This window comes from Dermacentor silvarum, chromosome 10 (assembly GCF_013339745.2).
Source record: "Dermacentor silvarum isolate Dsil-2018 chromosome 10, BIME_Dsil_1.4, whole genome shotgun sequence".
In the NCBI taxonomy this organism is placed as follows: domain Eukaryota; kingdom Metazoa; phylum Arthropoda; class Arachnida; order Ixodida; family Ixodidae; genus Dermacentor; species Dermacentor silvarum.
The window spans coordinates 64,718,869-64,735,545 of NC_051163.1; the positions used below are offsets into that span (position 1 = coordinate 64,718,869).

The 16,677-nt window shown below is 49.2% G+C and overlaps 1 protein-coding gene and 1 non-coding gene across 2 annotated transcripts in view; both read left to right on the top strand.

Annotated features, from left to right (window-relative positions):
* LOC119430975 (uncharacterized) overlaps positions 1–10,329 on the top strand; it is a 28,063-nt gene extending 17,734 nt beyond the window's left edge. The window contains exons 6-8 of the mRNA XM_037698441.2: positions 5,326–5,535; positions 8,535–8,657; positions 9,915–10,329. Of these exons, the coding sequence (XP_037554369.1) occupies positions 5,326–5,535; positions 8,535–8,657; positions 9,915–10,115 (534 nt within the window). The 3' untranslated portion in view covers positions 10,116–10,329. The remainder of the gene's footprint in view (positions 1–5,325; positions 5,536–8,534; positions 8,658–9,914) is intronic.
* Trnat-cgu (transfer RNA threonine (anticodon CGU)) lies at positions 2,319–2,390 on the top strand. Its single transcript has one exon. It is a non-coding gene; the product is annotated as a tRNA-Thr (tRNA).
* Positions 10,330–16,677: the final 6,348 nt, after the last annotated feature.

The window sequence follows — 16,677 nt, forward strand, 5'->3', positions numbered from 1 at the left end:
TGCGTGCAATTGCCGCCTCAATCCACTGGTTATGTTACTTTGACACCCTCATCTTTTGTCGCTGACAGTCATATTACGTTGCATCCCCGGTTCTTGACGTTATCTTGACACACAATGTGACGCTATCACACACATGGTTATCGAAATTCTCAACAATGAAGCTCATCTGCCTGTGCTCAACTTTGGTTTATGTGCCCATGTTCTACCTTCAGGAATTGCCCTTGAAACCTTGTCCTCCCTCGACGACTGTCAGCTCTCCACACGAACATATGCAGCCCCTTCACTCCTACGTGTGCAGCAGCACCCGTGAGCCTGTAACAGTGAATTCGACCAAACGATAGGCGTCGACCTTTCACCTGTGTACGCTGATGACCTTCGCCGTTTGTAAGCGTCGTAGCGGGATGTCTTTGATTTCAACAACCACCCACTTGGCCAGACAGCGGTTGTCACGCATCGAATCGACACCGGGGACGCAAACTTTATTCATCGGCGTCCGTATCCCGCTTCAGTTGTGGAATGGGCGATTATACAAAAAGAAGTCGACAAGATGACGGAAAAAGATATTATATTGCTACGGAACAGTAATTGCGATGACGAAGAGGCGAGCAGTGTGAAGACGACGACGACGATTAGAGGCTAGTGCGCGCTGTTGCCTCTTGGCCAAGTGCGGCGCATTTGCTTGTAAATCTACTTGTATATAGCTTTTCGTCTGCGTCTTCCTACGTAACAATATAACCTTCATGTAACCCATGGGCAGCTCCAGTTGTGCTCGTCAAGGAAAGAGGCGGCATCTGGCGTTTATGTGTCGATACAGACACCTGGACAAAATCACTAAGAAGGACGTATATCCGTTACTGCGCATAGATGATGCCCTCGACTGCCCCCGTGAAGCGAGCTATTTCTCGTCCATTGACCTGCGGTATGGTTATTGGCAGGTGGCCGCGGATCCTATGGACCGCGAGGATACCACATTTGTAACACCTGACGGGTAATACCAATTTAAAGTTATGACCTTCGGTCTATGTAATGCGCCGGCTACACTTGAGCGCGTGATGGATTGGCTCTTTCGAGGCTTCAAATGGTTGACCTGCTTATGTTAGCTAGATAACGTTATTGCTTTTTCAACGACATTTTCCAGCCCCACTCGGCGTCTGTCGGCCATTCTCCAAGCGTTCAGTAGCGCCGGATTTCAGCTATAAACTCATTGAAGTGCCACTTTGTTCGCCGCGAAATCATAGTGATCGGAGAATCCGACCCGAACCCGAAAAATTCGTGCTGTGAAGCACTTCCCTGTACCTTCCTCTACCAAAGACGTTCGCTCCTTCATTGGCTTATGTTCTTGCATTCGTCGCTGTGCTGAACTTTTGCGGACATCGCCCGTCCACAGAAAAATAGCGCCTTTCTTGTAGAGCCGTAGACATGCTCATGCATTTTCTGCGCTTATCCGCCGTCTCAGGACTTCGCCTCGGTTGGCTCACTTCCACCCATCTGCTCCTACTGATGTTCGGAGCCAATATGAAATCAGAAGCGCCAACATGGTGATGACTGCGTCAGAACGCAGGCCCGCCACCTCCTGTCTGCCCCAGAGCGCAATTACTCGATTACCAAGGGTGCCTTTGTTTGTTTTGGCCCATTCCAAATTCCCGCCTTACCTCCTTGGCTGTTCATGCAGGGTAGTAACTGACGTACGGCGGCCCGATTTTTATTATCATATCATAAGAAGCCAACAAACAATGACACCAAGGACAACATAGGGGAAATTACTTGTACTTACTAACTGAATTAAAGAAATGATAAATTAATGGAAATCAAAACGGATGAAAAAACAACTGTCCTCAGGTGGGGAACGAACCCACGTCTTCGCATTACGCGTGCGATGCTCTCGCCATTGAGCTACCGCGGAGCCGTTTTCCCATCCACTTTCTGGGGTATTTATGTTTTACAACTAGAACTAACCCTGGGAGTGTTAGCCAGCGCCAGCCCTCACAAACCTAGGGGCGGATGTGGAACATCCTTTCTGCCGCAGGCGTCACGAACACGTGATCTTTTTGGGTGATGGCAACTGGTCAATAAACCCACATATGCTACCTGAAGGCATCAATGTTGCCGGATTCGAGCCCTCGTTATGTAATGAACAAGGGAATCGAGGGGCCCGATTTTTATTATCATATCATAAGAAGCCAACAAACAGTGACACCAAGGACAACATAGCGGAAGGACAACATAGGGGACAACCATAAGGGACAACATAGGGAAACACTCCCAGGGTTAGCTGTAGTTGTAAAACAAATTCCCCAGAAAGTGAATGGGAAAACGGCTCCGCGGTAGCTCAATGGTGAGAGCATCGCACGCGTAATGCGAAGACGTGGGTTCGTTCCCCACCTGCGGACAGTTGTTTTTTCATCCGTTTTCATTTCCATTAATTTATCATTTCTTTAATTCAATTAGTAAGTAAAAGTAATTTCGCCTATGTTGTGCTTGGTGTTATTGTTTGTTGGCTTCTTATATATATTGTAATGAAGAAGACAAGACGACGACGAAGCAGTCAGCAAGCAAGCCACAGCGTTGGTGCTAACCACGCGCCCCGAGCTTGCGCTTGCCCGGATTTTGGCTGCTGGTCACCTCGCCGCTTTTTGACGTTCGCCTGACGTGTCTCAGCCTTCGGTGACGTTTACACGTGAATAAATCACGTTGCATTGGTGGAGGTGCGGCGTACCCACGCAGCCTCCACCAAATGACAGGGGACGTGTTTTCCTGTCTGGTGCTATTGAAGCCTTGCTCGTTCAGTGTAACATCGTTCATCGCATGACAAGTGCATATCATCCGCAAACTAATGGCCTCACTGAGCGATTTAATCGCACTCTGGGGGATATGCTGACGATGTACACGGCATCAGACCAGACCAATTGGGACACCGTCTTTCCATTCGTCACATATGCGTACAACACTGCTACGCACGCGACTACAGGATTCTCGCCGTTCTTTCTCTTGTACGGACGTGAGCCATCATGCACGCTGAACACTATGCTTCCCTACACACCTGACTCATCTGAGTACACTACAATATCTGATGTCGCCAAGTACGCTGAAGATTGTCGACAATTGGCCCGTTCATTGACAACCGAGGACCAAGGTCACCAGAAGCTCAGGCACGTCTAAATTATTGGCCCGATATCATGGGCCCTACCGCATCCTCGCTCGGACATCTCCAGTCAATTATGACGTTGAGCCTTTGACACCGTCCCAAGACTTACGTCGTCGTGGTCGAGAAATCGTTCACGTGAGTCGCCTAAAGCCCTATTATGACCCCTCTATACTGTCAACGCCTTAAGTCGCCAGGATGGCTACGCTATTTCCCGGGGGTCAATGCAATGAAGAAGACAAGACGACGGCGAAGCAGTCAGCAAGCAAGCCACAGTGTTGGTGCTAACCACACGCCCCGAGCTTGCGCTTGCCCGGATTTTGGCTGCTGGTCGCCTCGCCGCTTCTTGACGTTCGCCTGACGTTTCTCGCCTTCAGTGACGGTTACACGTGAATAAATCACGTTGCATTATATATATATATATATATATATATATATTGCCACGCGCGCTATGGCAGCCTCTGGGTTATCGCTTTTCTGTTGTCACTCGAACTAGGCGCACGGTAACACAGCGCACACGCAGCCATCAGCTGTTCCAGGTCAGCTAGCCTTCGAACCCAGCGCAAATTGCCTCCAAGATAGGACGCGCGTGGCCGCGCTCAGCCGCCGCAGACGGAGTAGAAGACGAGATGCGCACTAAGCTGCCCACTTCCGCGTCCCCCTCCTAACCCGCGCAGGTCTTCCCGCTGCCCCACCTTGAGCGTGAAAAGTCGGTGTGCAGTATCCCCGCCTTTCTCCCTTGCCCGCGCGAGAAGACGCTGCCGCATCAATCCACCATCCATCTCACCCTCGTATACTTTCCCTTGCACCAACAGCATACGGGGCGCGGCCGCGATCTTATCGCACTTGTACTTTATACGGAACATCACGGCGACGCTGACGGCGGGAATTCGCCTGACGTCTCTATATAATTGCTATCGCGATAAAAGCTTAGTTACCGTGCAGCAACGAACGCTCATACGAAATCGGTTGCACAAGAGTACGCGTACTTTGCAGCGGTGCCTTCGTATCGCCGGTGAAAGTCCAACCACGGCTACCAGACCATTGTGCAATCCAGCGCGCCCGCCGTGCAGCCACCACCGCTCCTTCCTGTCACTTGCCCCGATAAGTCGCACCACGATTTTGCTCCTCCTATCCGCTCTGGTCCTCCACCTCGCTATTAGCTCTTCCACCGAGGCCATATCTCCCTGCAGGCCCGATTGACAAGTCATATTGTGCGTAGAGCCATCGCAATAAAACCCTCACGAGGACAAATGCCATGTGTGAGCATCAGGGTTGACCCAGCCACGCTTTTGAATACGCTGCCTCCGTTATCAGGTCACGTGAAAAAGCAAGGCACGACGCCAATGGCCCAGCTTTGATCGGCGTTTCGTTTCACGCACTGTCCACAGTGTTTTGCATGCTTGAGAGGGTGGAGCCCCAGCGAGGCACCAGTGTTATTTGTATTAAGCAGGAGCCGTATTCACAAAGCACTTCGTTCGGAATGGTTCACTGTCATTCGCCCGTCGCCGTGGCTAATAATATGACCAGCATCAGGTTTGTCTCGAATTTGCTCTGGGGAATAATTGTAGCTTAGAAGCTTTTTTTTTTTTTGCGAATACGGGCCCAGCACCTTTTTAGTCGCCGCAGACCCGTTCAGAGCAGGAGCACATTATCTATAGACCACCTTTTCCAACCATCGGCGAATCCTTTAAATAGACTGTGGGTTTGATAACTGGATATCTGTCGTCAAAGCCATGACGAGCAAACGCTATCGGCAACCATGCGATCAAAGAGATTAACAAGGAGTATAACAAGGAGCAGGGAGTATAACCAGACGGCCGTCCGGTGTGCTACCATGGATTGGGGAGGGGCAATGAGGAATTATAAGAAAAAAAGTAGAAGGTGATGATAGTGTCATCGCGATCGTTCTTTGGCTCCTTTCCGCCGATTCTACAAGTCTCCGGCAAAAGATGGCTGCCCCCAGGAGCGTTGCAAATTCTGGGCCACATTCAGAAACAAGCTCTTACGGTAGACTTGTTCTTAAGAGCGCTTTCCAGCTAATTGTAATGCTGGGCATAGAATAACAGTAATTTGTCAGTCAATGGCAAAGAGCACTTACGAAAGGCAAGCTTCTTGAATTCTGCCACTGGTCTACAGGATTGTCTGTTTATGATGAGAACGGCTTGTATTGTCACACGCAGGAGTCTGCAGTGATAGACCTGGAGAGCCTACGCAACCAAGGTGTCACTTCCACATGGGCCGTCTCCGTGGCCTCATTCGGTCGCTGGTATCAGCTGGTCTCTAGCGCCCCAGGGGACGCCTTGAACAACGTGGTGAACGGCAAAGCATACACCCGTTTTGGAACGTGCAACGTCACAGCAAACACGCAGCAGTTGGCGAGCATAGCGGAGGTGAGATCATGCTTCCTTTAAAATGGGTGGTACAACACATCTCATCGTGGCTCAGCCGTTTTGAGGCCTTTTCCAGCTTTCTGCCAGTTTTACAAAACGTCAGCGGTCTCACGCTTACACGGAAGGTATGAGAAAAAAAGAGCTGCGGCCTTGATTTTTAATTTACCTCTCCGTGTGATCTTGTTTTCCCGTGAAAAAAAAAAACAAACCCTGCTTGGTTCCTCAGAGACTCGAAACGAGTACAAGCTTTTTATCCCTACGAAAAATATTTCTTGCTATTCAATTGTATGTAAACAGAATGTTTGTTGAACACGAGAAAAAACGCTCAACGGAAAGTCAGCATACTTTCTAAATTACTTTTCTAAGGAATGTCTGCGCGTCTATCAATGTTACCCAGTTATTTTTGTCGTGCAAGTGGCAGAACAGCAGATTCGAAAGCAATCGATCCACAGCGATCGCTTTCCATCCCTGAATAAATGATTTCGGTGGGTCAGCGAAGAAGGCTCTTGATAAATAAATGGTTGGTTCAGCGTTCAGTTTTTGGTTCAGCGAATGAGTCACAAAGTACAACGTTGTCGGTTCATGTCACCCTTTGACATGACCATGGTGCAGGTATGGTAACCTGAATCGTACGGAAAAATTATATGTGGGAAAAATTAAGAGTCATGTAATTAGAGAAACTGCAAAACACTGAAGCAACTTATTGCTTTGTTGCCCCTATTCTTGTTGCTTTGTTCCATAGAGAAAGCTGTAATAAGGCTACAACACTTTACCGAAGAAGGCAAGATACTACTTTCGTACAAGGTAGTCCGCTGCTGCAGCTCTCTTTCCGTCATTCAAGAGGGACAAATGCCTATAGGCGCCGACTACCGGGGAAGGAAGGGGGGCTCCGGGACATGAGCCTCCTCCGAAGTTTTCCGGGGGTGTGGGTGCAGAGCGAAATAGCCTCCTCCCCCCTCCCCCCTAAAGTGTCATTACCAGAGTTCTGTTTCACACATCATTTGATGTTTTCTTTGAGTTGCCTCTACCTTTCCCGTTATAATTTTATTGTGGCTAAAAGCTTACTGCACAATTGTTGGCGTGGACGTGCACGGCCTTTAATTCATACTCTCTTTATTTCTGCAAATTCCTGACAATTCCTGACAATAGGAGGATAAGCGCACTATAAGCACAAGCGGCGGCTACCTCATCCGCAGTTTTTCACTTCAGCATTTTTTTTTCTATTTCTACTGTTAACACCATGCACATACACAATATATCTGATTGTATACAAAGGACAAAGTTTATTATAACTTTCAAAGAGAAGGAGGTAGCCAACTGACAATTATTTCCAATGGTATAGATAGATTATGCCTAGAGAAAGAATATGTTGCTGTTGGTTCACCTCGATTCAAATTGCTGTGCGTGCCTGTGAACCTGAAAAAAAGTCTGCAGACTTCAGTGACCCCTTCGGCAGGGTCTTTTAATAGCGGCGTGTGCTTTCTTCTTCTCTTCTTTCTGGGGTTTTACGTGCCAAAACCAGTTCTGATTATGAGGCACGCCGTAGTGGAAGCCTCCGGATTAATTTTGACCACCTGGGGTTCTTTAACGTGCACTACAACGCAAGCACAGGGGTGTTTTTGCATTTCGCTTCCATCGAAATGCGGCCGCCGCGACCGGGATTCGATCCCGGGATCTCGTGCTCAGCAGCGCAACGCCTTAGCTCACTAAAACACCGCGGTGGGTTTAGCGTCGTGTGAAATGCACACGAATGATACGTGTTTCAGTAGTGCTTCTCTTTCCAGTAGGCAATGCTAACGACTCGCGAAGAAAAAAAAACTGTTCTAATAATTGAAAACATTTATAGGGATGGAAACATGGCCACTTGCATGCAGAAGTCATAAATATATATAATGCACTCAGTAACCGAAACGAGACCAATCCGAATTCACTCGCAATCAGAACCAATAGCAGTCATGCGCAGCAGCGCTTGTACTAGAACTCATCTCCAAAAAAAAAAAAAAAAAAAGACGCTCCACTTTCGCCGGCAAGGCAAACCAGTATTAGCGATAGCGAAGTAACTTGGACTAACTGCAAGACAGTTCGTCGAAGTGAAGAATTCTTCTAGGTGACACGAAGTTTCCTCAGGTGCAATATATATATATATATATATATATATATATATATATATATATACATATATATACAGGGATTCGGAAAGCTGGTCACTCCCACCGCGGTAAAACGACAACTGACTGCCTATGCACAAGCCCATGCAAGAGGGTTCCCTGGTAGAGGGTTTTAACGCGAAACGACGATATATAGCTAGCTCCTCGGGTTTTCGCATTTACATCGTCTGTCATGAGGGTAACCTTTTCACCGCAGCCGGCGGTGTTTCACTGAGAGGCGCTCATGGTCTCGCCTTTCGTGTACATCAGACCTGTCCTCGCGTTGTGTGTTCTATGCCAAAAAGTGTCACACATACTTTGCCTTCTACCATGTACTGTACATCTCAGGCTTCGGATAGGTAGATAGGGTTAGTAGGCACGTTTCGGCAATCTTCATTAGAAATGAATTACGGGTCCGTGTGGCTGGACTCCAACACCGGTTCCCAAGAGCACCGTGCCGGCGTTCTAACCGTTAGGCCACCCAGATGCATGCGGAGAAAGACAAAGCAATCTCGACAGTGCTGGGCGAGCGCACACTACAGCCTGAAGACGCTTGGTGCGTCCATCGTGTGGCATTTAACCGACTTCGGTATCGGCCCGTACCGTAACGGAACAGGTTGTAACGTTTCTTGGCCAAATTAATCGGTTATCTTGCTATCGTTGTCGCCTTGCCGTTAACGTCCCACACACATTTTCTCGCCTTACACAAACATGTCGCGCCACGTTGTAACTTATTGGAGAACCCCAAATGACGCTAGATAGCCAGTTACTTCCAAAATGCTTCACACTACTTTGATGTCAACAGCGCGTAAGATCCGCCTAACTTGCTCTGCTTCATTCCGACTTGCGCAGGCTTGCCGCAAGACACTGTTGCGCAATTGCAAATACTCGGAGTCTCTCCAGTGCGAGTTCTGCCACGACACGACAACGAAGAGAATGCTCATGTACGATAATGCCAAGGCCCTTCGAAGGAAGGTAAATGCAACAAAAACGTTCGAAAACAGCTTGACATCGAAGGAAGATGCGCTCTCCTTGGGCGCATGGAGTACCACGTGGTTTGTTGTTTAAACTGCACTACCCACGTGATCGGCCTACGTTTTCAGACTGCACTATCTACGGAATCGGCCCATATTTCTTGTTCAGTACACGCTCTCGTTTCCGGTTTTACGCGCGCGCATTTTGAAACGACCGCTTCTGGGTTTAATTTCGGCCTCCTTGCGCTTATAAAGCATTATTACTACTCCGTACACAGCTCTTTATGCTAACTTCTTTCATCTGTTTTGTTCCAGTCTTCGACTTGATGCCTTTATCATTAACGGTACTGCGTGTATTAGTAAGCTCTTAATCGTCTTACTTATAATAAAGTGGTCAGAAAGTGGCAGTCAGACAACTTGATTTTACTAACATCAAGTTAACCAGAAGCCGCCAGAGAAGACCTTGTCATCAGGTAAAAAAAAAAAAAGAAAGGAAAAATAACTCCACGTGGTAATAACGAAATAGCTACAGTTGGGCATTGGATCTGCTTAGCGCATTTACAGTGCGCTACAATCCTAAAGGGAACACTACAATGTGCGTATTTGACTTTGCTAGTGCTCTAACTGCAGTGCCGCATGAATGCAATGCACAGGTGTGCCGAAAGGAGCCCGCGTCACCAACCACTATTCATCTGCTGCAAACCTGGGTGATTGATTGTACACTTTTCATTAGCACGCACTCAACGCCAACACCAACTAAGTAGCACAAGGCCTGTTCACTCATATCCATGACGTCATGCTACCTGGCCCGAAGTTTCCATTGCCAAGGCTGGCGTGACGAAAGCGGTGACGTCAAAATCACCATGACTTACTCGTGAGCATCCCCATTAGATTCTATGACAGTCGGGCCAGGTAGCATGACGTCATGGATCGGAGTGAGCAGGCCTTGTGCTATCCAGGTGGCCTTGTCTACGCCCATGCGTTCCATTTGCCAATGCACCAAACTGTTATCGCTATTAGCCAAATACGCATCATATCGGCTACGCACACGACACTTATATGCAGCATCTCGTACGTGAATGGAAAGCCTACATAGTGTGGCGAGGCCGCCATACTGCTGAACCGCACGTGTACAGCTTTTGATCGTGTATGCTGCAACTTTCGCATGCAGGCAACGCTCTGTAAAGTGCGACTTCGTGATTTTGTTGGTTATTTTTATTATCATTAGAGTTGCCACGGTAACCTTATTTCGATGCAGCTGTGCCAGCTGAAGAAGCAGCATTTGACGCTGAAGTACGGCATAGCGGTGTACAGCCTGGAGTTTGCGGACTGGAGCAACGCTTGCAGAAGGCACGAGGCCTTCAACGAGCTGGCAGCCGTCAGGGCAGTCGTCGACTATCTACCTCGCTTCGGTGCGGCATCGAACGTGACCGCCTGCGTCGCGGCGACTGCCGGCTGAGTAGCACCAGTCAGCGGGTGCTATCATCATCATTTATACAATTTCGACTAGCTTGCTTTCCACTTCGAACGTTCGGGCCGCAACCACGAGATAATAAAAACGATGACGTCTTTCGCTGATACTACGAGTGAGTGCTCTCGCCCGAAATGTATAAGGGCCCAACGCACGGAGAAAAAACTCAGTGCCATTTCACTCTGTGAAGGTGCATTACCAGCGGAGCTGGTGATAAGCTATATTGATCTAAATAAAGATGCATACCACATGAATTTTCATTCTCTACCGTCTTTATTAGTTGTCACGAAGGTGACTATAGCTTTGTGGTCGCTATGGTAGACGGCCGTGGGTTCTGAAACGACGCTTGAACGGGAATGGGCGCGAAGGCGGCGGGCGGCGTTAGCAGCCTTCCGCCGAGCTGAGGTAATGTGCCTATGCAGTGCGTGACGTCACCAGCCAATAAGACACACTCATTGGGTATTAAACGCAGCTGGAGCACACCGGCGATGCGCTTTTGCTTTGTATCGAGGCTGCGGCGTTTTTGGTCTACACGCTTGGTCTACCTCGCGCAGTGATCCGCTGGAAACTAGCGTATAACAGCTCTGCTGTAAAAAGCTAGGCCAGAGTGAAATTCCTGCAAGCAGGGCAGGCCAACACTCTAAAAAAAAAATTTACACCATATTCTTCCCAAACAATGATCGTCATCTCTCTTGTCCGCATTTCCGTTCTTTAGGGCTCCGAGCCCGGTACTTCCCAGTCACGAAAGGCTTACGCGTGATCAGCGTGACACAGCGTTCTCGGCAGGAAAGCAGCGAGCGCTGAGTTTTCAAGAAAGGAAACGCAAGAAAGGCAGATGAAGATTATTGTTTGGGGGCAAGATACAACCCTAAGGGCGTAACCGTTTTTTAGGGTGAATGTTTCCATTAAGGAATGTGTCTTTTTCAAGGCTAGATTGTCCTTTAGTCGAAACGCTGATTAACCAACCCTTCGTGGATGGTCAGCGTGAAGTGTTTATGGGATGCTATATAATCCTTCGCTTCGGGTGTATACAGCTTCCGCGCTTAACACCTGTGCTGTTATATGTATATATACATGCGCACACTGTCCATTCTCTCCAGCTGGTAGAACTACCCATCCCAGGCTGCAGGCAGCAACCCTGCCTATAGGCTGCCAGTTATCACTAAGAAATCCGACGCATAATTCAAACCTATGATGTTATTTCGGTGAAAAGAGACTAATTGAAAGCTCGACGGCCACCGCGATTTTTTTTTACATCGTGCTACTAGTCGTGTCTTACCTCTTGAGGCAGTAAATGGTGGCAGGTGTGCTGGCGAACTTGTCTTGCACCATAGCATCCACCAAGCTGTCGACCATGACGACAACAAGATCGTCGTTCCGTGTTGGAGGCACGTGTCAGTGTTCACTGTGTAATGTCTACACACAGTAAGTGAAGAGCAAGCATCACAACATGGCGTAGTCAGCTAGCACCACAACGTCCACAGTGCCAGTGATAGGCTTCTAGATTCACAGCGAAAGTGTTCTCGTCGAAAATGAGCTCTCCAATACTCACTGCCGGTCTGCACATCAAAGGACACATTTCGGCACACCACACCAAAGGACACACTTCAACCACGCCCTACAAGTGCATAGTCAGCGGGCGGCCAAGCAGTGAGGTAAACAGTCGACGAACTGTGAGCGCACTTCCCTGCTTCTACCTCCGCCGGGACACTTAATGAACGAGGCTTAGGAAATTGTTGACACGAAGAGTAAGCGACCGTGCCACAACGCGGGGTGCAACCGCTGCTGAGCACTTCCCTCGCCGAATACCGCTTGCAAGACGATGCCAGCGATGCCGATCCGCAAGTCGTCCCTTGTGGCGTAACTCAGCACCACCAAGCGATGATGTCATCGTTCACGTCGAGGGCACAACTTTCTAGGCCCTCAGCATGTTGGAGGACACCGACACAAACACCGAATCCCCTTATGAAGGAGGTGATGCTATACATGGTCCCTGTGTCGCCGTGAACTGTCATTCCTATACGTGAGTCAATGCATACAAGAGCGAACGTTTACCCGCTAGAAACTACAATAATGCAGGCATTATGGGCGGCGTACGTATTATCTTGCGACTCCGGCAACGGCCCACACTTCCAGCTATAGAAGTAAGCTGATAGCACCGTTTCCCGGTGGCAGATAATGCGATTAACGCCCCGGGATGAGTTCGCGTTTCGCGATGTTGGCGTTGTCCGACGAGTGTGTTGCTTATTCGTGCGAGTCAATTTTGGCTCCCGCTTTGTCGGGGAGTAAACTGTTCGCGTCGCAGAATTGTTCAATGCTATTACAGTCAATGTTTTCAGGAGCGTTGTTTCAGTACTTGCTGCGAGAAGGCCCAGCGCAATGTGGTCCACAATGAAATGAATACCATGGTGGCGCTGTTGTCAGTCGGCGTGCTGCCAACGAGCTGAAGCGGTCCTTTCGTGTTGCGCGCTGTCGAATGCTGAGGGTTCACATTTAACGAATAAAAGTGACGAGTGTTCTGACAGCGCTCGGAAACGATTACCGAGCATTGTAATGTGACTAAGCATAACGATGTACAGTGTGTTGTGCGAATCAAAAATTAGCTTCAGCCTGTTGGCTACTGTGAGTGGGCTGTAATCACGTTAATCCGCCGTATTCTCGAATACCTTGGCTACTCTGCTTGATTTACAAGTTCACAACTTTCCACACAACGTGGTAAAGGAAAGCAAGATGAAAAAAAGATACATGGGAAAACCCTAGGCGACACTGTTACCTGATGCGGATTTTACATCTCAAAATTAGAATCGGGGCCGATTAAACAAAGCTGTTCGCTTGTAATTGCTCTTCGTCTTTGGCCAGCCAACTTCACGTATAATATTTCCACCATCAGTATTGGCTCGAACTTTAACGTGGTATTTTGTTGGGCTTGGTGCATCAGACAGGTTAGGCCAGCATAACATTACACAAGGACGACGGAAAAGAAATGACGTAAATGTCCTCGTTTCCTTTCCGTCGTCCTTTTGTGACGTTATGCTGGCCCGACCTGTTGTTGCTTTAATTTGCTCTTAACCCGCCGGGGTGGCTCAGTCAGCTAAGGCGTTGCGCTGCTGAGCACGAGGTCGCGGGATCGAATCCCGGCCCCGGCGGCCGCATTTTGATGGAGGCGAAATGCAAAAACACCCGTGTGCTTGCGTTGTAGTGCACGTTAAAGAACCCCAGGTGGTCAAAATTAATCTGGAGCCCTCCACTACGGCGTGCCTCATAATCGGAACTGGTTTTGGCACGTAAAACCCCAGAAAGAAGAAGAATTTGCTCTTAGGAACAAATCTAGCTGTAGCCCAACAGCTGTTTCCCAATACAGGCCCTCGTTATGAGAGACCCTGTAGTGTGAAGCTACATATTCATAGTATTTTCTTCCCTTCCGCTATTATAGCGGAATGCGGTCGCCGCAGCCGTACTTCGAACCCATGGCCTATTGCTGATCAGTAAAATGCCACAACCAGTGAGATATAACTTCCAGGAAGCTGACTGGGTCAGTCATCGGCTTCAAAACAAAAAGACGACAGCGGCTGCTACAACATATGAAGTAGTTTCACATAGATCTCTTGTTTTTATCCGCAAAATTTTATTTCATCATACTTGACTGGCCTTGTCGCGTCATCAAGGCGTCATGCTCAATGCAGATATTAGTGTCACAACGACAGAAACGACTACATTCTGACGACCGGACGACAGCTGGCCATGCAGAAATATCACGTCCCAAAATATGACCAAACTTTTTTTGCAACAGAAAGCTGTGATCCTTTCTTATTTTTTCAACAGGCAAAAGGCGCACGCATAGCAAAGCACTTGAACTGACAAAATTTGGTGCATCTGACAGCAAGCAAGAACTGATAAGGGAAAGCCAGGGGCATTAACCATGCCCATTGCTACTCCTGTTAACCCTGTTGGCTATTCTGCACTGAGGAATTGGGGGACTGAAAAATGAGGAGAAGAAGAAAGCTACACAGTATGCACGTACACACGAAATTAAATGTGCGAACATAGGCATGGCCGACGCGGGTCAACCTTTCGGGCTAAGATCCGATCGTGCAGAGAGAACCATGTCTGGCTAAGTTCACCGACGTAGAGGTGGCTGCACGCTTTTGCAGATGCGAGAACACAGCCCCCCGGCGGTGACCGAATAACCTACCAGCACTGGCGCTCAACTGACCCTGATGCTTCCTTTCTTACAGCGGTATTTAATGTCTGCCTCAGGTACCAGCGCGTGCCCCCTGCCTGGAAAGATACAAGGACGATCCTGATCCACAAGAAGGGCGAGCATCAGAGCGCCACGGACTGCAGACCCATTGCCCTTGGAAGCACGATCTCCAAGCTGTATGCGGGTTGTCTTGCATCCCGACTACAGTAGTGCTTGTGCGACCAAGAAGTCCTCTCGCGATGTCAGAAGGGGTTCCTGTCGCACGGCGGTGGGTTCGAACACAATTTCGTGCTGCAGGAACGCCTGGACGCAGCGCGGGCCGGCGTTGGGGACCTTTGCGTGGCGTTCCTGGACTTTGCCAACGCCTCTGGCTCTGTCCCACACAATGCTCTCATCGACGCACTCCGCGGAGCAGGTGCCGGAGAGTACTTCTGCGCCATTGTTGCAGACCTCTACCGTCGACAACAAAACCTACATCGTAAGCTGAGGCTGGGACGACCACATCGATCGACATCTCAGACGGGATTCGGCAGAGATGTCCACTGAGCGGTCTGTTGTTTAACCCGGCGGTCGAGCTCGTCGTGCGGGCAGTTCAGGGAGGCGACAAGCAGCACAACGTGCTTGCCTACACCGATCATCGGACGCCGAAGGCAGCCGACCAAGGGACACTCCAGAGCCGCATTAACGTAGTGGCAAACCTGGCTCTCCAACTAGGACTTCAGCCTAACCCGGCGAAATGCAAAAGTTTGCACCTCTCTGGGAAAAGCACCGTAGGCATGCGGCCGACGAATTTCACAGTCAACGGGGAAGAAATTCCCTCTGTAGGGAACTTCGAAGGCCAGAACTTCTTAGGGCACCCTGTCGGCTTCTATCTGTTGCCAGACAGCAGCTCGGTCAACGAGGCGATCGACGTCTGACGCACCCGGCTGCACTCCATGCTCGCCTCTTGGCAGCGGATTGATGCGGTTTATTTTTCTCGCACTCAACTTCGCCATGCGGTGCGGGTTTGTGGGAAAAGCACAGTGCGCACGCCTCGATGACGCCCTCAGACCGCTCACCAAGAGGACGCTTTTTCTGCCAGCAATTGCGGCAAACGAGTACTTAGAAACAGATTCAGCAGGCACCCCTCTCGCCGCTGAGACCAGCGATACCTGCCGTATCGACAACGCCTTCAAGCTCTTCACCTCAGCAGACCTCGAAGTTCGAGAGGTGGCGCTGCAAGCGTAACCGATATCACTTCTAAATGTCTTTTCAGGCCAGCAACTCCAGAGGATCTCCCAGGATACCTGAACAGAGAGTAGGGCTGTCTGTTCGAGAACCTACTCGAGGCACTGGAATCAGCTCGACAAGCAAAGGTGGAGAAGTATAAACCCGTACGGAAGTACATCTTGCGCCGCTACCAGCGAGTTAGCATCGAGGTAATCGTCGTGGGTGCGCTCGGATCCTAGGACCGAGGTAACGACAGAATCCTGAAACTTCTCTGTAGCAGGAGCTACCTCCGGCTGTTCAATAAGATCGCAATCAGCGGAACGATTGCGGCTTCACGCGAAGTTTACTCTATGCATATGGCATCCAGGTGACGGGAACACACTTCCCAGTGGATTTCGCCAGCCACGACATGAGAAAACTTCAAAAATCAAACAGAGCAGCCACACATAATAACGCACACACTGGCTTCCCTTGAATAAAGGAGAGTAAAAATAAGAAACAGTTATTTTCATCGCGCGGAAAATGTAAACAACATTTTCGAAAACCTCTGTTGTTACCCTTGTTCCTGCGACCTCTTTGGGTCCCAGGGGTGACTTGGGTGGTTCAAGTGCGCGTTACAAGTCCCGCCGCCCACCACCCGTAGTCCATACGGTATGTGCCTTAGCGCTTGGACCCTTACTGCGCGATCACCTGGAGCGGCCCACATTTTTGCACACGCACAATGAAAATGCACGGAAGTCTAGCCATAAACAGCTTCGCTGTAAAACTTAGCTTGCTAGCGTAAAAAGCGGCTGACGTGTCACAAATACAGCCAGTGCATTTCGTTGTGATGAAACATGCACCCAGAAGCTTTCGCAATACAAGGTTTTTTGCTCCTATCTGGTTGACCGCTGCTGAAAACCACATGCACATGTAAGGCACGAAACGCTTGTGCTTTATCTGATCTTATGTATCTCATGTATCAGTTGCGATGGTCGTGGCACGTAAGAAGGAAAAACCTGACTCGTCATCCCGGACTCGCGAAAGTGGTTGTCCAGCGAAGCTCTTGAAAACCACCCCTACAACTGCTGAAGGGGATATGCAATCCTTTATTGCTTATTTCCTCCATCATTAAGCCGCAGGATAATTTTAACGTGTGGA